We start from the raw sequence: 23,793 nt of genomic DNA, 5'->3' as shown, positions 1-23,793 counted from the left end.
AATGACAAATTGTTGAACTGCTGAATCATGTGGTGTTAAACATAAAAAAAAAAAAAAATTTGATTCTTTTTTTAGGATTTTGTTACTTAGTTACTTTTATTAAAAGTAAGATATCTATATCTGATATCTTCAATTAACATTGTGACTGGTCCAAATGACATTTCTAAGATCTTGAATTGGTATTTTTTCATGTCAAAATGTCACAGATGTATGTAAAATTTCAATTAACATAAATGTTAAAAGTATTTTTAAAAATGACCTTTTCTACGCAGTTTTTAGTGCAATGTATGTTTCAGGCGATAATTAATTGTAAACTAATTCAATATTTCTAAAGAAGACATCAAGTTCAGAGATTGAACGTAAATGCAGATACTTTACCATTCAGTATTCAGTTTTTTTAGCGACTAATTAGTTTCAGTGTAGCACTGACCCAAACAGCTTCCTGACAACAACATCAGCACACTATGGTTGAAACGATTAATCGGATGAATCGCAATTAATCAACTAATTTAGTAAAGAGTTAATCAACTCATAAAATGCCATTTACTGAAATAACTGCACGCTCAGAGCCGATATTAAGCCAAAACTATGCAACATGTGTATTTTATATTTATAATAAATGCCTGTAAAATTCACTAAAGCAGTGTTGTTTTTGTACTTTAGGCAATAAAATGTTTTTTTAATTGAAAAAGAAACTTACTTGTTTTTATGCATCTTATAATTTACTTCTAGGATTCTACAAAAAGTCTAAAGTGGTTAATTGTAAAAATTCCAGAATGTGCCAATTTTTAAAAATCTGATTAATCGATTAATCATCATGTAACCCCATGCCAGGTGATACTAGTATCACCGCCATCTAGTGGCAAAATATAGTACTACCAAGGCAACTTCTCATTAGATTTTAATGTTAGAAAAACCTAATAAATAAAATACAGCCAATCCTTTTAACGTATTTCAGAGCAGAAAATCGATTTTTCCAACACATTTTTCTGACAAAGTAACATTCCTTAGAAATAGGTTGTTAAATAATCACATGTGGAGAAGTAGCAGGAGAGAGCAGGTGTGTTGAAAAGAATCTTTAGCTGTCTTTTTACATGAAAATAAAATGAATAGATATATGGCAACACAATAAGCCATGGAATGACTGAGATTTATGAAAAATAATTGATGAAAACCGGTGAATAGTGTTCTCCAGATTCACCCAAAACAATATATCTATTAAAATTTGTCACTGCTTTCTTCATGGTTTACTTTGTTGTGCTAGATTTTTGTGTTTTATGTGTAACATCATAAAAGTGATGACACATACTTACCTCCCTCTTCCTCGGGTTCTTTCTTTTGTACGTTTTTACAAGCGAATCTTTGCTCACAAATGCACAAAAAGCATATCAGACATTCACATGTTAGCAGTTCAGTCCATTCAAGTGATATAATACACTAAACATTCTGTCAGCGCGTCAAAGGAAGTACTTTGAATGTAGTGTAGTTGTTAACAGAGTTAGTCAAGATAATAAAAAGTAAATAGAAGCTCAAACACTAATAACTTGTCAAATTTTGAAACAGCAGGGCTACAAGAATACACTCCTCCCTGTAATAACAACAAGAATATGAGGTTACAAATAAGAACGGCTCACTAAAACTGGAAAATTAAATATAAAATATTGTCTGGTCCACTGAGTTTTGTTTTCAGATAAATTGTTCAGATAGGGTCAGAATTTTGAAAATATGGAGCTTATCACTCCTTTTATCAACGGTTAAAGCTGATTTAGTAGGGTAATATTGAGCACAAATTGGTCCCCTAGAAATTGAGAATCTTTTTTTTTTAATTAATCTTCTATTGGCTACTTCAGCAAGAAAAAAGTTCACATCATCTCCTTTTTTGTTTTTTTGTTTTTTTGTTACATATAGCAGTGAGTTTAGTTACTGTACTCCCTTGGCCTCTCCTGTCACCTGATCTACAGTTGAATTCCAAAATTTACATACGCTATATAAAAAGACACACACGCCTTTATTTCACGCAGTCTGACATTAGAATAAACATTTCTCGTTTTAGGTCAATTGCTGACTACTAACATGTTTTCTATTTGCTAAATGCATAGAGAGAATTTTAAAATATGTATTACTTTCTTCAAAGCCAAAGTTTATATACACTTCATTATAATTTAGTTTCATTGCCCTTAAGCTGTGTGATAACCTCCCACAAGCTTCTCACAATAGTTGGCAGGAATTTGGGCCCAATTCTCCAGAGCTGCTGTAACTGAGGCATGTTTATAGGTTGCCTTGCTCACACATGCTTTTTCAGCTTGGCCCATAAATCTTTGGTAGGATTGAGATTGTGATAGCTACTCCAAAACATTGATTTTATCCTTGAGCCACTTTGTAACCACTTTGGATGTTTTTTTCTGGCCATTGCCTATTTGAAAGACCAATTTGTACCGAAGCTTTAACTGACTGGCTGAAGTATATAGATGTTGCTTCAGTACTTCCACTTAATGTTTTTTATTCATGATGGTATCTAATTTGTGAAATGCACAGTCCCTCCACAACATAATGCTGCCACCCCCATGTTTCACAGTTGGGATGGTGTTCTCAGGCTAACAAGCTTCCCTATGTTTCCTCGTAGCAATGGTCCTTATAGCCAGACAGTTCAAGCTGCTCATCTATAAATAGAACCCACCCCAAGATTTTAACCAGACATAACTAAAATGGTTTAACAATTCCTGTTATTTTGAACAACCAAATTGACTAAAAACAATTCTCTTTAATGTAAATCTAAGTAAAAGACAGATTATTAGTCCATGCTTAAAAAAGATTGTCCATTTTGAATGACACTTCAAAGTGAGTTTTGTCATTTTTGACCTTTTCTGTTCAAGAGAAAATATATTTATCTATGAAAAATTATGGTTTCACTATGTCCTACTTAATTTCCTTGTAGAACACAGAGTCAGTACAGAAAAAGGGAAAATAATCCAACACAGTTACAGTCTTTACCAGTTCATAATCTCATTTTTTGTTTGGTGTGTCATTTGATTTCCTCTGTTTGTCACATCACTGATCTGATATCGTCCCTTGAAGGTCTGGCTATCTGGAAATGAGGGGAGGAAATTTGATTAATGGATTCAGGCCAAATTAATCTGAAGTTCTAAAGCTGGCCCTGTTGCTAGTGTCCAGAGATTTCTAAAAAGTGGGGTTATGTAACATCATGATGTAATCTCACAAATAATTGGACATTACTGGCTTTAGTCTGTCCTGTTGTCTGTTGTGTTTATGCTCCACCTGGACAGACAAAGAGGAAATCTTATTGCAGCTCCTAATTGCATTTTCTGTCTTCTGGTTAGCTTCATCTCTTGGATCACTGAAGAAGAAGGCACAGCTGGGGTGCTATCTGCTACTGGTGACTTTTTACAAACCTAATTTTGCTTACAGAAAACAGTAAAACCACTCGGTGACACATTCTGGTTAGATCTACAACAAAATCTGTACTTTTAATCTTGTTTCTTTTTGAATTGCTAATTCAGTCAATGGTGCTATTTATTTTATTTTTTTTTTTATTTGAGAGGCGAAAGTAGGTTTCTAATTTATCTGGAGTGCCTCAGGTTTGTGATTAATTTGTATATAAAAAAAATGACCTTAACTTTTTTCTCTCTTTTTTTGGTACCCAAGGGGCAAAATCTAAATTAAAAGACCTAAATTTGTGGCAAATACAGCTTTTATGTAATGATTGACAGAGCAAAGTTTTTTGTAAGGCAACATTATCACAATAAGAGTAGTGTTTCCTTGATGTAAATGAGCTTACTTCCGTTTGTAATGTAACATATTATAACTTATTTGACCTTTACAATGAAATGTGCTGAAAACAAGTAGAATTTAAATGCAAAACCTGTTCATACATATTTGTTTTATCTGTAGCCTATACATGTCTCCCTTCATTGATTTCTTTTTTGAGAGTGATTTACAGAGTTAATCTTGTCAACAAAAAGCAGATTAATGCTCCTTCAATTAAATTGTTTTGCTATTGTTGAGTCTGTGATAGAAGATAATAGCCTTGCAAAGTTTAGCGACCAAGTGTAAAAGTAAAAATAATGACAAAAAAAATGTTTCCTGAACTGCATGCCCAGTGATCTGCATGGTTTAACTTCATGCAGTTTTCTGAACTGCATAAAGTTAAACCACAACTTCATGCAAAAACACACTTCATGCACAACCGAAATGCTCTTTGATTTAAGGTTAATCATGTTCAATCTTTTAATGCATTTCCAAACCCAGAAGTGTGCTTTTGTATGCTCTTCTGACTATATTTCACAGCTTACAACTTTCAATCTTCCTCAAGTACCTTCCTTCTGTAAAAAGTATAATAATCACTACAGAAATATGGTTTTAGTTAATTAAGTAACCTATAAGTAACCTTTATTTATACAGTAATTCACAGTAAATTAAGTAATTTTAGTTTAATTGCATAATCCTTTTGCAGCCTTAATATTTTAGAAGACGATATGCTGTCTGTCACCTCTCTCTCTCTTTCTATCGTTCTCAGGCTACACCTCCTTCCTTTTTCTTGTGTCACTACAGCGTCCTCCCCTTATCTTCTTCACTCTCACGCAGTCACTTTGCCACCCACTGCACACGTGAAGTCCTGTAGTCACTATAACATTTTCAAGCAGGAAAAAAAAAAATAAGGTAAGCTTCCAACACTTTCTCTGCTTTAAAGAATTTAGATAGTTTAATAGATATCAAGTTGAAATTCTAAATGACACTTTCGAAAGTGTCTATGTTTTTTGTTGTTTTTTTTTATTAATCACAATAGCAGTTCTATATGTTGTACCTTCGTTAACATAATTTAAATATCTTCATCAATTTTTAAGGAGATAATTATTCTCATGTTGTTGTTCTCAAAGTTGTTTTGGAATTATGTTTTTTTTCTCAACAATGGGGAAAATAAAATTGACAGTTATTAGCTTTCTTCTCGAAATGATGTTTTAGCTGCTAACCCAGCTTTTGCAAGAATGCGTGCATCTTACATGAACCCCTGTTAGACAAGATTCTTCCTGGTGAGAACATAGGTGGTGTAACAATAGCAGTTTGCACTTTCAGAAATACTATCACCAATCGGTTCAAATGTATTTTTCTGACACGGTTTTGGATTTATAAAAAAACAGAAGATTTACTGAAAACTCCTTTGAGGAACTCCCTCAATTTGAACAATTCAGTCCACCATCACTTGGCATCTTGAAATCAAATCAATTTTGCTTATAATATTTAGCTTATACCCACCAGCCAATCACAGGTAATTATTTTGCTACAGCTTAAGTTTTTTACTAAAAACTTTTCAAAGCACATATCTCATTAGAGATAAGATCCTTTGTTTTCAAAAGATGATGAGGACATAAGATACTTAAAAATAAAATAAATGATACCTATACATAAAATAATGATACCTATACATCTACTTAGAAATTGAAAAATTGCTTAATTTAATTTCATGCTATAAAGTGTTTCAAACTGACTAGAAAAAAAACTATGTGGGTGGTTTCTATCAGGATGTAATTGTTGCCACAGCACTACATATTTGATCATATGTGTCACAACCACCTAGCACATATCCTGCATAAAATGACTTTCCTGTGTCAGTCTGAAAAATAGAAGTCACCAACAAGTACACCAGATGTGACCCACATTTGATAAATGAGATGGTCTGGCATCCACTAAGTTCACATCTGCAGCAAACGTCAGAATTTCTGCTTCAAAAAGTACTTTTTAAAACCAGAAATATGAAAAATATAGAAAAAAACACTTAAAGCAACAAAAATTTAAACATCACTTAAAATTACAATGTGCTATATTTTTGCCCCATGAAACAGCAGGTGGTGTGATGTATGCATTCAAATAAGTTTCATTCATTTAATTTATTAAATGAATTTTTCAAAACCAAAAGATGGTGAGACCAGATAAAAGACATATTTGCTTATCATGCACAATGTTAACTTAAATCCATAAACAAGGGGAAGCATCTCGCAGCTCAGTGAAAATCACTGTAACCTTCTCAAAAGTTAATAGTGATAATGCAGAAACCTCCGTTTTTGAAGATCTAGGCCAAGCTTAAATACTTTCTATGGATAAAAATAGCTTTGTCTTGTAGCTCTTATGTAGAGCACAATTTGAACATTTCTGCAATTTTTACATTGTTGCTTTTGACCTCTTGGCTGCCTTTCTGAGCAGTTTATAGTACATCCTTTAATTCAAATTGGAGAAAGATCTGATCTCTTTTTAATAAAACTCTACCCCATAATTCCCCAAATATTGATAACTGTCTGATCTAAAATCCACCATGTAAACAAAAGACTTTAGATACTGTTCTCCTTACTGATCTCTTTGTATAACTAGGCCCTTTGAAAATTTAAATGGTGAATTTTGATCAGGTCATGCTATGAAAAAAGTTTTGTTAAAGAGTATTCACAGGTAAATGCAGCTTTTTGGATCTTTTTTTGGTCTTTCAGATAAAAATGCATTTTTCTTTTGAATTAGATCATACATGTCACATCAAATTTCTACAGCACTTCAGTGACTAATCCATTTTTTTTTCTTAAACACAGACAACTGCATCAGAGCATCTCTCAAAACCCAGCTGTTTTGGAGCTTTCCTGGTCTTTATTGGTCAGTATCTATAAACAATCAGTTAACGGAAGGAACAGTGAACTGGCGACATGGTAATGGGTTTGGCTTAGTAATGGTTTGGAGAGAATAATTTGGGTCCAAAGTCTCAAGATCTGTTGCTTACATCTTGGTGTCACCACAGCACCTTTACGTCCGTACCTCCAGGGGTCAAGGCTTTGTTGACAGAAAAAGCGATCAGCACACAATTAAGAAGGACTCATAGTGTTATGGTCTATTTATAGTGGGAAATTATATTTACTGAACAATTCCTCAGAAGGATGAGGTTGAGACTGCGGGACTGTGTTTTTGAAGACAAAGAAGCTTTGAGCAAACTGGTCATGGAATATTTTGCCAAAAACGGTCAAATCACTGAACCGTAAGAGTGTTTAAAAATTCTAACGGGTACAGACTAGTTTGAGATGCAAAATCTACAAATGCTAAGACTCTACTGTACCTGGAAATGTATTTGTTGAAGTCTAAGCAAAACCAAAAGATTAAATCAACGTGTTCTTGGAATTGAATCAAGAAACCAAGCAACCACAGTTACTGTGCCTATTTATGAGCAAGCAGCCTTGAAGAGAGGAAGAGCATAGGAGAGGTATATACGAGACAGTTAGGACACCACAAGATCTGAATAAAGCACAAACAAGATAAAAAAAATAAAAATAAATAAATATTAGGATGCAATTCAACATTATGAATATTTGCAAAGATATTAGTTTTTTCTATGTCATTTACCAGCTAACAAGTTAAATTATAGCCATGACCATACCCATAGGTCGTGGCCATACTAAAATAGAACTCAACCTGTTGAATGTGATGGGGAGCCAATCAGAAAGCGCGGTGATGTAAGAACTGAGGGAACATGGCAACTGAGAATCCAGTGGACATCAGAGGTGATATGTGGAAATGCTTATCACTATGTAAAGGTCATTATTATATATGTTTATTATATGTTGTTATGTTTATTCGTTTAAAAATGTTAACTACGAAAAAACATAACTCACCTCCAAATCATAGTGCAGCAAATAGAGTGGCTGCTCCCACCGTCATTTAACAAACACCATTTCTTTTTGTTTTGTCCTTTATCGCTTAAAATGAGTCCACAAATGATCACTACTGTTTCTAGATCGTCATCTGTGTTTGATTATTCTAAATTCACGTATGGTGAGTTGGGGGTTTTACTGAATTTTCTTCTGGAATCAAGATGCTCGTGGCTGGAATCGGTTTTGTGGCGTGTAGCTGGCACATGAACCAATTGAATCTGTTGGACTTTTATCGGTTCGTGTCATGTGTGGTCTCAGAGGTTTGGAAAATTCTTAAATCGTGCCGTGTGAACCAGACCTACAACTCACCAGCTTCACTCCTCTCATCTCGTCTCGACCTCTGACCTAACGCTCTCTGACTCAGGTCACTAACGTTGACACATCCCTTCAAAATAAGATACAGATGTGCCACAAAAATGAACATTTTACTTTCGTGAAAATTTTAACTCACAGTAACGACTGATGTCCATGACTTTCGGGTGCAAAACACATATTTCTCCGCTCAGTTCCTCAGACAAATGATCGGCTGGAATGGATAAAGGAGGGGCTTTTTTTCTTTTCTGTCGGCTGAACTGATTTTATGTCAGATACGAAACATTTTAAAAGGGAGCCCTGAGCTTGTTTCTCCCATCTGGGAGTGATGAGAGACAATAAAATCCGAAGTTTTGCTTCTGCACTGGGTGCTTGGTCTCTACAGTTTGAAGGCTTCATTGCCTCATTAATGAGCAGGTCAGCATATCATGCAGAGCAGCTCAGAATCACCCGGGATAAATCCATTCTCCTGTCTCTTCTCTGGGCCTTTCCCCTTTGCAAAGAAACTTTTCAAAGACATTTGATCTGTTTCTTACTCATTTTGCAGCTTGTGGGCTCAATGTTGGTGCGAAAGACGTAACTGAGAAAATCCGGTTGAAGGATTTTCAAAACAAAAGATCCTCCAGACTCAAATAATACTTAAAGCTGAAATATTTAATTATTTCTTGTGCGGCCCGGTACCTATTGGTCCACGGACCGGTACCAGGCCGTGGCGCAGGTGTTGGGGACCACTGGCTTAAATAATATGTGAATGTAACTAAATAAAAATAATGACAAAAGTTACTTTGTATTCCCGTGAAGGTATTAGGGCATGGAAAGATTGAAAGGAAACTTTTGAAATAAAATATTGATGCAGAACAAAAGCAGGAGAAGAAGCTTTAGCATGACGTGTTTATAACTCACTTTAATCTACAGCCCAGGCAACTATCTCTGCAATATTATCATCAGCTGACTCTATAATGATCACAGTCTGTTTGGCATCTCCTCTAAATGAGTCTTTGTCTTCACTCTCAAATCTTAATACTTCTCTTAAGCTCTAGAATAAATATTGAACATGAAATAAAAAACAAGCACATTCTGTTTTTTATTTATTTTTCCACAGGAAATTGCTGGTATCATCAACTGGATGTAAAACTCTCAAGGTAATTTTCTGTTATCCAAGAATGATGTTAAATTTTCTAGTAATACCTCTTTCCCTTTGGTATAAAAATGCTAAGACTTCCAGATTTAAATAACTTACACTTTGATATGTTTCTACCTGAATATGCTGCAGATCAGAAGGTTAGATCTGAAATGGGGGAAATGAAGGAAATAACTTGTTTAGATTCTCTGAATACCAACGCCTCATCACAAATAGGTATGTTCCTTTCAGTTAATTTAAAGTATTAAATAATAAATTTGTTCCATATTTATTCATAGCTCAAGCAAAAAAAAAAAAAAAAAAAAAAAAAAAAACAAAGGAAAGGGAAAAGCAAAAATTTATCAATCAAGAGACACAATGTTGCCACTAAAATGCATCAGAAACATTTCTCTGAGATTTATGTCCAGGTTAATATGACAGCCTTACACAGTTGAAAGAGGTTGCACATTCCTGATGTAAATCTTTCTCCTTCATGTTTTTCTTCCAGCCAATAAATTTTGTCACAATCTGCAAATCTACATGGTTCTGACAGACCTGGAGAAGAAAGCCATTGGCACCATTTGTTTCCTGGGTGGTCCGATAACACTGATGGAGAACGTCCTTGTCCTTGGAGTTATTGCCACAACGGCGATGCTGAGACAGAAGCCCTCTTATCTGTTTATTGGCAGCCTTGCCCTGGCAGATGTCTTCGCTAGCTGCTTCTTCACCACAAGTTTCCTGGACTTTCATCTCTTCTGCCGCTGTGATGGTCCAACTGTGTATCTCTTCAAGTTAGGAGGGGTTACTATGGCCTTTAGTTCCTCAGTTGGGAGCTTGCTGCTGACTGCACTGGACCGATATCTCTGCATCTACCAGGCATCCAGTTACAAGGTTCTACTAACCCGCCGAAGGGCACTGCTAAGTCTCCTGATTCTCTGGAGCATCACCATTTTCCTCTCCTCCTTGCCGCTCATGGGCTGGAGGTGCCCCACAGTGCTTAACCCTCCGTGCTCATGCTTGTTCCCCTTCATCAGCCGAGTCTACTTGGCCTGCTGGACTACTTTTATCCTTATACTTCTCACATTAATTTTGGTGGCCTACGCCCTGATCCTGTTGAAGGCCCACCGTCATGAATCTTCCATGACCGGCCTCCAGGGGGCAGCAGGTGCCGGTCAGGCCCGCATGAGAATGGATATTCGGCTGGCCCGTACTTTTGGTTTGATTCTCCTCATACTGGTGGGGAGCTGGCTCCCTGTACTTATCTTCATGCTGGTTGATGTCTCTATGGTCTTGACTCGTAACCAGCAGAGAGCTTTTGCCTTTTGCAGCACCCTTTGCCTACTGAACTCTGCAGTCAACCCACTGCTTTATGCCCTGCGGTGCAAAGAGCTAAGAATTGCTCTGCTGCAGTCTCTACAAAGGTCATGTGGTTTCTGGAAGTGTAAAACCTCAACAAATGACTTAAATCTCACAAGGCATTCTGCAGACGACAACTGTGCTACAGTGTCTGATAACACTTTGGCAGTGACGACCCCTCAACTCGACTCAGTCTGTGAAATAGTGAGCAATAAGTCGAATTAAATAATCACAGTGGAACACAGTGGAATAATAAATTAGCAGCTCAGATGAAGACTTGAAGGGTGCTGGTGAAGTACTGTAAAATCATCAACACAATGTAATGATTTAAATACTTCGATAGGAAATGAAATATACAAAATACAACTTAACATTTTTATTGTAGATTTTTTTTTTTCTTATTAAAGACATAATGACTGGCAGCGATATTTTATTATTCATTGTTTTATTTTCCTTGTAACAATGAACCTACATGCAATGCATAATTAATAAGGTAATAAGTAAACAGATTTAATCCGGGCTCTGAGACGAAAACCAATATAATATAATCAAAACAGAACACAAATGGAACTAAAAGCTCAAACACCTGTCTTCATAAAAATGCCAATATTTTTACTAATGCTTGCCAATATTGTTGGAACTGTATATGGGACACTGCAAATGTGTGAGAGAATGTAATCTGGTCAAATGAAACAACAAAAAAATGTACTTCATGCAAAACATGCATGAAAGAAAACTAAAATTTAGAAATGTAGTGAAACATGGTAGTTGCAGTATTATACTGTGGGTCATATTTTGTTCAGTAGGGATAGGAAAGCTGATTCGAGGCCAATGGACTGATTCAATACATAGACAGAACTAAGCACAAGAAAATCCTGGAAAAAATAGTGAGAACACTTGATAAAATCAGTTCAGCTAGAAAACAGAAGGGTTCAAAGGTTAAGGGATTTGTGGTGCTGATGAAAAAGCATTTTAAGATAGTGCTGTAATCAGCATAATAAATGTATTATTGATCAAGAATGACAATTTCAATTGAAGTTTCTCATTTCTGCCTTTCCTGAAAAAAGACTGTGAACATATTAAATTTTGTGTAACTTGTATATAAGCAAACTGTAATACCACTGTTGTTAAAATATTACATTAACCATGGACCTTTACTCTATTTCAGGAAAGATATAATAAGCATTTACTTTACTTATTTATTGTAGAATTTTCCGTACATGGTCCCATGGAACTAAAACGGCTCTGGTAGAAATGTAAATACTTCAATAAAACCAAAGAAAAAAATTTGTGTGTTAGTATGCGTTTAATCATTGGCTTGAGTAATTTACACTGAATACTGTTTCACCTCTTGATCTTCTGTATAGTGACCTTACAGTTGTGAGAAGTGGAGCCCATGCAAATTTCTAGGCTTTTTGTAGTTATGCTTTGAAAAAGTTACACATGTAAATATTTCTCAGTTTTTGTATTTTTAATGACAGTTACAAAAATTACAAATTGCATGGATCATTTGGGGGATTTTTGTGTTGATTTAGGAGTGTCTTTCATTGTTTCTACATTAGTTTTGCATTTTTTGGGCCTGATATGTCTTAGGTTTTGGAGATTTCATGTTTTATTTTAGATCTTTCAGATCCCGTTCATTCCATCTGTGAGATTTGTGTTGTTTGTTGTTTGTTTAAGTTGGAGTAGACCATGTAAGCTTATCAGCCTTGCAAAGCCCAATTTAGTAGACCAAATGCTTGTAACAAAGAATGCTTAACCTCTAAACAATCACAATTAAAAACGAATGTCCTCAAAAGGTCTAAACATATGTGGCATTACATAGAAAAAAGTGTTTCCTTGCATTTTGCATGAACCTGTCTGCAGATTTCTTAATGGTTTCAAATCAACTGCCTGATACAGAAGAATTACTGGCAAAAATGGGACCCATGAATGACCAATGAAAACCACTCAACATCTACAGAGCACCCAGCTAGTTTTGTAAATGTTTGTTGCCTAGAGAGAACATCCATATGTAGCCATCACTCACATTGACCTGCTTTCACTAATGTAGCATGACAAAACTATACTTATTTATGAAAGCCTACTTAATATTTATTTTGAAATTGGAATGTTGGAACCCCTTAAATTGTAACTCATTATAATGTTTACAGAGTGGTTAAAATGGTAATTCTTCTCTTTTGTTTAATGGTATGTATTTTGTCATAATTCTTGTAATAACTCAATATCAAGTAATTTTAAATCTAAGAACGACTCTTACAATACATTTACCGTTTCCTCATCCTTCATTCCAATTCCCACAAAACTCAGATATTCATACTATGGTATAATCCGTTATATTTGCCGACAACTCCCAATTTTGTACCTCCAATTGCTAATCAATACATAGATATTTGCTATATTATTTTTTTCCTTCTACTTCATCACCTCCACCAGACGTCTCATGAACCCTGGATGTAAGTTCAACTGGAAAGACTCACCAACACCGGGATATTCATGACCGGAAGTTGAAAAATTAAAAACTAATGAAGGGCACACAATGACTATTTTATCAAAGAGCATGCTTTTATATGACATTAAAACCATGTTTAAAAATTTATTATGAGTAATAATTATTAATAACATTAAATATAATGACAAAAATAACACCACGATCCCTCTTTTCGTACAGTGGTATGATCCGCCATTGTGACGGTTTAAAAATTCAGCAGGCAGTGTCGGCTGTTACTACTCAGAGCAGAAAATCCGTTGTTGTGGAGAGAAAGAAAGCCGAATCAGAAATTCGAGGAAACGTTCAAAAGCCAGCGTCAAACCCCATCTCGGCGGGTGTTGTTTTTCTATCTACTGCTACTCTCCCGGTTTGTTTTAACAAAAATGGCTTGCGGTGCGACGTTAAAGCGGTCGATGGAGTTTGAGGCCCTCCTCAGTCCCCAGTCTCCCAAGCGGAGAAGGTGCAACCCACTACCGGGGACTCCGAGCACTCCGTCTCCGCAAAGATGCAACCTCCGTACCCCGGTAGACAGTCCGGGCCACTCGATGTCTCCTCAGCCCATCGGAGGCGAACACAGGCTCACTCCAGGTACACATTTTTAAATAATTTGACGTATTTTGTGTGTTTCTGGGTGGGTGTCGTGGGGGGAGGGGGTTTGGGTGGAGTGGAAGAATCAGAATGGGGGTTGGAGGCTAAACGTTAGCTGGACTCGGCTAAAGTGATGAAGGGGAACGTAGTTGCCGAGTCAAGTTCGCATATGGTAGTATTGATGGTTAAATACACCAAATTAAGAACAAAAGTAAAACTGAGTTCATAGTTATTGGTAAGTGGCGTCTTGCCAGCTCCTAATACCCGGCTGTGTTAGCTAGTCCTGGCTAATGTTCAGGTAAATAATGGCTATTGCTGCGTTCAAAACCCTTCTCTTGTCATGTGAACGTTGTATGTACACGACTCATATCATGTTTGCGCTACTCTTGTCTGCGATGCCAGCCAATTGAATTAAATGTCAAACTTTCTTCACAATCTGACAGACTTTATTTAAAGGGGCCTGCCTATGCTTCAACACCCGAATATCTAATCTGTTGAGGCACGAAACGGGCAAATGGCATCACATGAGCAGCCATGTCAATACTGTAGGTACGTTAAAAAGTGCTCGTAGGCGTTTTTACTTATTTTTTAAAAAATATATATTTTCAGCAATTATCCATTTCAAAAAACTATCCGCCATGCATGAATCCTTTGTCTTCTTTACATATCCTGATAAATAAGTCGCTACCAGAAACTTTTAATGAACTGAAAGCAAAACGATGTACCCTTATCCACAACCAGCCCCTTAAAGAGGTGAAAAATATCAAGCTGTGTTGAACTTGCCTAAATGTTATTGAATAAGTTGTTGTTCATAAAAATCTAACATTTATTATATCATTTTAACTTACAAAAAATGTTGCAAGAAATTAAAAATGACTTAAATTGAATTCTGAATTGTAAAATCGTCTTAAACGTTTTACTCCAAGCCCCCAAATTATCGCAATACAAAAAAATTGTTTTGACATAAAAATCTCAACAAATGAACTTTGATAAATTATCTGTGCATTTTTGTTTTTTGTATTTTTGTATGGTTTGTTTTATCTGCTTAATACCAACAGTTTAAAAAAAGTACTTTTGGTAATCATGGTGCACAGTAAATAAAAAAATTATTGTCTCAGGGAAACATGTTTACTTACTGGGCATATGATAGTAAATAAATAAAAGAACTTTGAATCTTTCATTTAAAAAACAAATTCTTGAAGAAATAAGACATTTCAGTTGATTAACATGTAACTTTGAAGAGTTAAGTTAAGGTTTTAGGAAAGAATGATTATTTTCACAATCGAAAGCAATAATGGCGAAAGTTCTTCCTCCAAACAAAAGGGCTTTGTCTTGCATTCTTTTTAATATGAAAGATTATATTTATATTGGGAAGTTCAGACATTATTACTTGTTTTTATGGGAATCCGGGTCCCATCTAAATATTTACCTACTGAAGAAGATAAGAACATTCATTTTTGAGTCAAGTCTTTGTGAAATTTAAAAAGGTTTTAGGCTTTACTGTTTGTGGTATGTTATTGTGTTACTTCCCTATAATAAATGCTTGTCCCTATTGCTTATTTATCAGATCTGTTGATTGTTGGTATGCATACTTGGAAAAATATACATAGCAATCACTAGTCAACTAATTTGAACACAAATGGCACATTAGCAGATGGTAACATATCAATTTTAACATCTAATAATCTTATAGAGCACAAAAAAGATAAATGCATTATAGCACATCATTGCAGCTTGCTAATTAGGTGCTGCCTGACTAATGTTCCTTGGCTCCACTACCACAATTGTCTTGTATTTAAGTGGGGGTTACTATTATGGACCACAGCCGTTTTTCTTTCCACAGAGCTGGAATGCATTGTTCATTATTGCCTGTTTTCTCCCACTGGCAACTACATTATGTTAGTGTTGGATGAGTTCATGGTGCACGAGTGGACACCAGATAGTTAGCTGGAGATCTCCACTGTAATCCTGTGCATTTTTGGCAGCAGCCAGGCCTCACGCTTGTGCTTTTTGAATTCCAATATGATATTGCTGGGTGTCCTTGGAATTCATGTCTTGCAATTGAATAGCAATGAGATGCTTCTTTGTCTTGTGTAATTGAAAGTTGATGCTCTTTTCATGACATAAAATAAAGGGCAAGTTTCTGTTTGATATATTTCCACATTCTTCATATGACATTTGCTGGGTTCAATTTTGTTTTTTGAGGGCTCTGGAGCGGTTTGTCCTTTTGCAAATGTCGTCCCTATGGATAATCATCTTGTCACTGCAAACCTTAGACCATTAGTCATTATGCTTGTATAACTTTAATGTGTAAATAAATTATCATGTATATCCAACTCATTTCTGAACATTTTTACACTTCATTTGTATTTATTTAGGTTCAGATTATTTTTTTTTGACAAATCATTTTAATCATCAAACTAAAATGCCTTAAAACTTCTACATGCTCGTAGATTTTAAAATCTTAAGTTATGTTTTGTTCCTTTTACACCATGATTTCAATATTTCTTGTTGTCAGAATGGTTACCAAAGGTCCCACTTGAGTGTATGCATAGTCAGTACCAAGTGTCCTGATTATGAAGTCGTGACTTTATTAGAACCAGTTTTGCTTTGAGTGATGGTGAAGAAATCAGTTGGACTTTCCACAATTAGTCTTGTGATCTTTTATCTCTGCTTTGATTATGTTTTTGATATAACATTATATGCTGAAGACATTGATTCATCTGCAAGCCAAGTGAAATGTTCAGCACCTCTAAGCTGAAACCTGAAGAGAAAGGACCGTTTAGTTTATAGAAAGTTAAACACTTTGGTTTCAGATGATATAATCCAGGACACTTCTATGTATTCTGACACTTTTCATAATTCCTTCTGCCATTTGCTGCTCCAACGGTTTATACTTTTGTTTAAAAAAGTCTAGATCGCTTATACTTTTCATCCAATTTTGCACATATAGATCTCGATCACCTTGGAATCTGTTTCAAATTCAAATTATGTCACTGAACCACTAATTTGTGCTTCAGTTAAGTGCCTTGCAGCACCGGAATGCTGCAGTAAACCTGTCTTTCTGATGTGATTTGCTAAGTGAGAGTTTTGCATTTGGTAAAGTTGACAGTGAATGGATGAATACTGTAGTGTTGGTTTTAATCATTGGGGTTTTTTTCTCTATATATTCAGTGTCTCATTTGTTTATTTTGACTGTGTTTAATAAGTAATGGCTCAGTTTGTTTTTTAATACAGAGCTTTCATAAATGAAATTTGTATTGCCCAGTGTACATTCTAACAGAAGCTTGTATTTCATAAATTATTTCCTGTAATGTTTTTGTCCCCTTCTTATATAGACATTTTAATTATTTTCAATCAATCATTTTGAATGCCAATCTTTCTAAAATATTGCTGTTAAAAAAATGTATGTAGCAAATTCAACCTATAATCAGTTGCTCCACAATCCTCCAGGTTATTCTTCATACTTCATTTTCTTATTGGTCAGATCATCTGTAATATATAAACTTATTGGTTTTGTTTTAGCAAAACCAATAAGTTTATATTGGTTCACAGCTTTATTGTGATTGTTTTTAGCATCAAACAACTGGAGTTTACTGAACATGGTTTCCATATCTCAATATGTCAGGAATGCTGATTTTAAGACAGATATTCAGACATGGCAGGTGTATCTCTAAAGAAGGTTTCTGTGCACTTAAAACAGAGTCGTACTGAGAGATTTTAGTTGAAATCAAAGCTTGTAATTATAATAGTGTCTAATTTCAAGCTGTCTAGTTGCAGTTTGTAAGGTTGAGTGCAGTTAAAGCTTGTCATAAAATCCCATCAAGTTTGTTTTTTCATATAATAGGATGGTTGTGACTAAGTGTAAACACTTGCTAAAACAAAACCCTGCAGCAAGGTTTTTTTTTATGCTTTCATAGGAAATGCAAACCTTTTTGGGTGTTCTCTATTCGTACACATGACCTAATGATTTAGAAAACTGAGCACTTGTTACAGACAATATAAACAATTGTGTGGAGTGCAGTATTTGTTGGCTAATGTATTTCAAGTGTTTTCAACTTGCATTTTTAATGTTAATCTGATACTTAGCGTGTTGGACAGAGTCTCACAGCAGCAGATGTTCACACCGGGCACATATGACATTGCCCAAAATGCTAAAGGTCTTAGAATGATAGAAACACAGATGAGAAAGCAGAAACTAGGCATATATATTGCAGCTGACCTCATCATTACAATATTTATAAACTGTATCACCATTACTAAATCATGTGGAACTATTTGTAGCACACCACAGATGAAATATGTCTTTTGGTTGACATTGCCTTACTGATGCCTGATACGTCAACTGGACAATATAAGGCAAACAGCCATTGCTTTGTGGTTCTCAAATTGGTCGGGGTGTGTATTGACATCATGCAGCCATTGGTAATGCTGTGAGATCCATTTAAAAACTGATAATAATTTCTGACAAATCCAAGTTACAGGTTCCAGTGGAGAAAAACTTTGAGCTCCTTTTCAGCTTATGAGTAGGTTGCAGTGTTGACATGAAGACTCTCTCGCTCTCTCTCTGTCTCTCTCCACCCAAGATAAATGAGGCACGGTCCCCCAGATAGAAGTGCACCACGTACACAAAGTTCACTAAGGAAGATAAAGTTCCTTTCCTATATTTGGGTTATCGACTGAGTTTGAGGCCATGTTTTTGTTTTTTTTAAGTTGATTTTCCAGCTGTTCTGAGAGCAGAGACTGTCGCTGCATGTTTTTTTTTGTTTGTTTTTTTTTTACCTTCAGTGTCTAACTTGGAATAAGGTTAATGGCTTTTTTGTCACAGATGGATAATATGGCATTAATTAATTTTCTTTTCACTTTTTGAGTTTTTGTAGTCACTTTTTAAATAAAGTTGCACATTAGAGTTCTCAAATTGATATGATCCACTTCACAGCTTTGAAACAATTGTATGTAAATATTTCAAGGAAGACTAACGCTTTTACATTCCAACCCAACTAAAAAGGGAATTGTGATGCAGCTTAGCCTTCATGAAATGACTTTTTTTTTTTTTAAACTTAAAGAGAATGGAAAATGACAGTCACAAGATCATAGTGTTTTATGCCAGCTGTTTGTGTTGGTTACAGCTGTTCTATCTGTTGAGCTGTCGGTATTTAATCGAGAACACTGTTTCCTGTCAGTGAATGTTTTGTTTTTTGAGAGAATGCAGGAAGTGGTTACTGTTGTAGGTCGGCTGATTGAGCTTTCCTGTAATAGTTTTGTTTACACTGGAAGACCTCTAGCATTGTATAAACATGCTTTTTGTTGAGCTAAAAGAACTGGCACCAAAGACTAGGCTAATGATTTAATTCCTGGAAGCTTTCTGGCAGTCACTGGAGCTTCAGAGATGGGGTTTTTTCCCCTTTAATCAAAATTAGGCCCATTAAATCCCATTTCTCACTTCTCAGACAGTTTACGATGTTTCAAGTTGATGCTCAAAAAATGTTCTTTCCAAAGGAAACGTTTTCTTTGGTGTCAAAGTTCATATTTTTGGGGGGTTCATAGTTATTCATTTTTGTTTTGATCATTTTTTCACATTGTTTCTGTCGACTTTCTCCAGAGCAAATCTTCCAGAACCTTCGCCAGGAGTACAGCCGGATCCAGAGGCGACGGCAGCTGGAGGGGGTCTTCAACCAGACTGAGGCCTGCAGCTCCAGTGACTCTTCCAACCCCAGTACCTCCCTCACCGCTCCTAGCTCCCCACCTGGTAGGACACACACCCAATAACCTACTCAAAACACTTTTACATTACATGTTGCATAATACCTAAAGTGCAACGTATTTTAGTAGTGAAAGAATTGTATTAGTAAGAAAAGGGTGGAGGAGGAGAAGAGTATAGCTGTAACTATGTGGTGGTGAAGAACTTAATGTGAGTATTTAGTAGCATTGTTGCAAACGAGGTTGCAGCTCCTAATTGAAACATTTCATGGAACAACATGTGGGCAAAAGAATGCTTAATATGATAACTTGGTCAGTAGGAAAAGTGGATAATATAAGAGTGTACTAAATGAATGTGACAAATTACTTGCAGGCCTGTCTCAGATATGAAGAGGAATAAAATCTGCTTGTGAAATAAAGCAATGATTATATAGACACAGAGTTTTAAAAATGTTGTTGCTTATAACCAAGATCTTTATAAAAGGTGACAAGGTATTCATGTTGATTGGATGTTTTGCTCCTAAACAGCCTTTGGTACTTTAAATGGATTTTCTAAATTTTGAGGCATTTGTAAGCTTGACCTTAGAGATGGTGGTTATGTTGAGTTACAGGCCTCACAATGTTCAGAGAAAATGTACCACCAGTGATAAAATGTTGTAAATACTTTATTTTAGCAGTGTGGGAGGAAGAAATGTATTTTTGTTCCAAATTCCATGGAAATCAAACCGTTAAAAGCATAAAGGTCAATTATTGTGTGTGTGTGATGTAATGTAATCCTCTGGTGTCCAGTATTTCACCACGACAGAGCTGTTTTTACCCCAGCCTCATTCTGGCTCTGAGCTGACTGTGATTTACTCACATTTCACTCTACCTGGCTCACAGCAGACCTCAAAGACCATAAAGTGATAAATCAGAAGGCTAACACTGGCTCCAGTTTCAGAGTGACCGAGACGCTCGAGGTGCTGAGACAGTGCCAGCATCAGGGCTGCCTGTCTTGTGTTGAACAGGAAGAAAAGCTATAAATTATTATTATTATTTTTTTCATGACTATCTGTTGTTTTTCTCAGGTGCCTCAAGAAAGGACCAACCTTCGTTCACACTGAGGCAGGTCAGCTACCTGTGTGAGCGCCTGCTCAAAGACCACGAGGAGAAGATCAGGGAGGAGTACGAACAGATCCTTAACACAAAACTCGCAGGTGAAGATAAATGTCAACACTTTTTTGAAGTTACTTTAGTTTCATTCCAAAGTATGGAAGGAAATCTGAAAAGTGTGGTTTGCATTTGTTAGTAATCCATCTGTAATTTAATCTTCTAAATTCAGCATCTCCATGACAGTTCAGACCACACCTTAAGCTTTAAGCATCTCAGGAAGCACTGTTCAGTCAATCATCTGAAAATGGGAAAGATTTTTGGTCCAGCTGCAAACTTGCAGGACCAAGATAAGACATTTACAGCTCAGATGGGAGGATATACAGTAATATAGAGCCTGACCCACAATGAAATGGTTTCAATCTTTTTTTTTTTATGATGATGACTGATTGTCTAATGCAGATTTTTCACACTGTTTTCTAATTTCTTTTTGTGGAAAGTCAACACATACAATTATTTTGTTTTACTTGAGGTTGATATATAATATAAAATACTTTGAGATTTGTGGCAGTAAGGTGAGAAAATGCAAAAAAAAACTTTAGGTGATATGAATACTTTTACTAGGCACTGTTATTTCTTTCAGCTGTTGTGTTTAAAGCTCACTGATGTCCATGAAAGGACTTTATAAATGCTGTTATTTGTCTGGTATAATCTGAATAAATGGGTCACGCAAAATGGTGGAAAACAGCAGTTAGGTGTTTGAGTGTTTTTTTTTTTTTTTTTAAAGATATTGAGGGAAAGATTTAGACAAGCTACTGGTTACAAAATACTTGCAAATGAGCTTTACATCTCTTAAAACATCTTTCATCTCTAATTTCAGAACAATATGAATCTTTTGTGAAATTCACGCAAGACCAGATCATGCGAAGATATGGAGCCCGGCCCGCAAGTTGTAAGTATCAGTTTCTGTGTTGCGTGGTTCTTCCTGAAGCTGGTGAGCTCATGTGATCTTATTTTTATCTGTTTCAGATGTCTCCTGAGCTTACATCAATGTGATCCTGGCTTTCTCTCACATGATGGCTGCTCTTCTTCTGCCTCCTCCCTGTTGATTTTAAATTTTATTTCCCTAACCTTCCCCTCCCCTCTCCCTCTCCACGCTCAGTTTGGGTGCCATGGTTTATCCAGTTTTTAATCCAAAAATTAGTTTCTTACTTTAAAACTATTGCTGCTGGCCAAATAATTAGAACTCTGTATGAAGCCTGCTTTTTTATTTCTTTCCTTTTTCTTTCTCTGCTTTTTGCTTTTAACATCTTTTACCAGACTTCCTGGAAAAAAAAGCAGATGTTAATAAAAAAAAAAAAAAAATCTTTAGCTGGCGCTGTAGAAAAGCTTATTGGCTTGTGTGATTATGCTGTATAACCTCCCAGCAGCTATGTTTAATGGCTCCTGCTTCTCACCATGTTCCACTTTTATCCCCTGCTCTACCCACTTCACCTCCTCCCTCACAACTCTTCCTGAGAATGTGGATTTTTCTCCCTTTTAAAAAAAAAAAATAAAAGTTCTGTGATTAAAAACTTGGTGTACTGGATTGTTCATTTTGGTAAATTGTACAGTTTTTCTTTTTCAAGCTCTTGTACCATTACCTAATTTTCTTTGCTCTAAAATACTCAGTTGCAGATTAACGCAGTGCTAAAACAATAGTTTTATGAGCTAAGAGTTTGCATGCATATGGTTTGTTTCAGTAAAGAAGCAAAATAGACTAATAACATTGATAAGCCACAAGAATCCTATTTCAGCTATTTTACCAGAGATAAAATTCTTGGCTTGGTGAAAATGCCTTGAAATCATTACTGCCACTTTTAGAAATTAATTTTACGCGAGTCTGGCTCAACGACGACCATTAGATGGACTCTGAAATGCGAGTCTGATAGAAATCTCTCCAAACAAAATAGATCTTTATGAATTTGTGGATTTTTACAAGTCTTTTCCTCCCCCATTACTATAAATTACAGAGATGGAACACATTCTTTTAGTAAATATTCCCAAATGTGGTAATTGTTCGGATTTCATGCAGTAGTGACCACTGACTAAACCATCTGACCAAAGGCTTCCTGCAAATCAGCCAGGAAAGTAAACAAGTCTTTGGTGACTGATGCTGATGACATTCTAGTTTTGAAGAATACCAGAAAGTCTGTGTTCTGTTTTGTCAAAATAAACATTTTGCATTATTTTAGGTCTAATTATATTTACATTGGTTCTGTTGAAAATATTATTTAATGTAATGTTAGCCTTTAAAATCTAAGCTCCAACTTTACTTTTTCAAAGAGCTTACAAAATTAACTCTTCATGCTCCTCTGCTTGTTTATTATAAAAACAAACGGCACATATTATCCGACATGCTAACATGGACCCATAAATAATTTGGAAATTATCCCTTTCTTTTCTTTAGTAGAAACCTAACAAGTGAAGTATGCATTGGTATCCTGCCATTCTTAGTCAATATTCTGAACCATGTTTTGCTGCTGTGTTGTTGCTTCAGCTTTTCTAAGGTTGTTGCCCTACTGTAAAGTGAACTTCAATTTAATATATTCTTTCACAAATGTTTTGCCTTTAGTTCCATCCATCTTCTCATTAACTGTGATCAGTTTCCCACAGCAGGATGCTGCAAGGACTGTGGATTGGAGAGTGGCGTACTCCGGGTATCAGTTTTTCTCAGCACAAAATTTTGTTTGCTTGTCTAATGCTTTTTATGCAAAACCTAACAGTTTAGGTGGATGTCCATGCCTATTTTTGGTTATTTATTGCAGAGTGCCCAATAAAAATCATAATATTGTTTTATAACTTAGCTCTTTCTTGAGCTTTTTCACAGATTTTCTCGTCTTATAAATTCTTTGGTCTTGTGGTTTGTTTTTCTGACAAACCTCTGGGCTCTTCATGGAACAGCTGCATTAATAGTGGAATGAGATGAATTGGAGTAAACCTTTATATGCTATGATTGAAATCTCAATAAAATGCAGTGAAAATTGTAACTTGCAAGACACAAACCATGTTTGGCTTTTTTTTTATTTCTGCTTTTATTTGTTTATTAATGTATCATAAACACATTTTGGCCAAATATATATAGTGCCTTTAGAATATATATGAAAATGTAAATATTAAGAAATTAATATTGTAAAAGGCATTAAGATTTTAAAATAGAGGGCAAAATATCAGTAGAAGTTATTGGGTTTTAGAAGTTGTATGGCAAAGATAAATCATCAGATTAAACTTTGGCAAATCTCTTCAGCACAAAAATCATTAACCAAATGTTGAAAAGTCAAGTTCAACTACTCCTGGAAAAAAGGATCGAAGCTCTTATACTTGAGACATTTCCTGGAAATTTTACTGCCAAAACAAAATTTGCAAAAATGTACATTTTTAGCATTGTTAGAAAAAGGGTT

General features: G+C 35.5%; 2 protein-coding genes across 4 annotated transcripts; both read left to right on the top strand.

The window, feature by feature from the left end:
- Positions 1 to 6,588: 6,588 nt before the first annotated feature.
- cnr2 (cannabinoid receptor 2) lies at positions 6,589 to 12,247 on the top strand. Of its 3 annotated transcripts, XM_055046989.1 has the most exons (4): positions 6,589 to 6,651; positions 9,112 to 9,151; positions 9,283 to 9,366; positions 9,638 to 12,247. In XM_055046989.1, exons 3-4 carry the CDS (start codon positions 9,303 to 9,305, stop codon positions 10,708 to 10,710), a joined length of 1,137 nt encoding a protein of 378 aa, XP_054902964.1. In that variant the 5' UTR covers positions 6,589 to 6,651; positions 9,112 to 9,151; positions 9,283 to 9,302; the 3' UTR covers positions 10,711 to 12,247. The 3 variants fall into 3 exon arrangements, with proteins under 3 accessions (XP_054902964.1, XP_054902963.1, XP_054902962.1); XM_055046988.1 differs by lacking the exon at positions 6,589 to 6,651 and having other exon boundaries at positions 7,602 to 9,151; XM_055046987.1 differs by lacking the exons at positions 6,589 to 6,651; positions 9,112 to 9,151 and having other exon boundaries at positions 9,216 to 9,366.
- A 934-nt stretch (positions 12,248 to 13,181) lies between these two features.
- On the top strand, positions 13,182 to 21,930 carry akirin1 (akirin 1). Its single transcript, XM_055047372.1, has 5 exons — positions 13,182 to 13,564; positions 19,167 to 19,313; positions 20,332 to 20,460; positions 21,234 to 21,305; positions 21,383 to 21,930. The coding sequence occupies exons 1-5, from the start codon at positions 13,360 to 13,362 to the stop codon at positions 21,391 to 21,393; spliced, it is 564 nt and encodes a 187-aa protein (XP_054903347.1). The 5' UTR covers positions 13,182 to 13,359; the 3' UTR covers positions 21,394 to 21,930.
- Positions 21,931 to 23,793: the final 1,863 nt, after the last annotated feature.

This window comes from Poeciliopsis prolifica, unplaced genomic scaffold, assembly GCF_027474105.1.
Source record: "Poeciliopsis prolifica strain line A6 unplaced genomic scaffold, Auburn_PproV2 SCAFFOLD025, whole genome shotgun sequence".
In the NCBI taxonomy this organism is placed as follows: Eukaryota; Metazoa; Chordata; class Actinopteri; order Cyprinodontiformes; family Poeciliidae; genus Poeciliopsis; species Poeciliopsis prolifica.
Note: the sequence above shows the minus strand (reverse complement) of the source record. Positions and strands in the feature narration are given on the sequence as shown.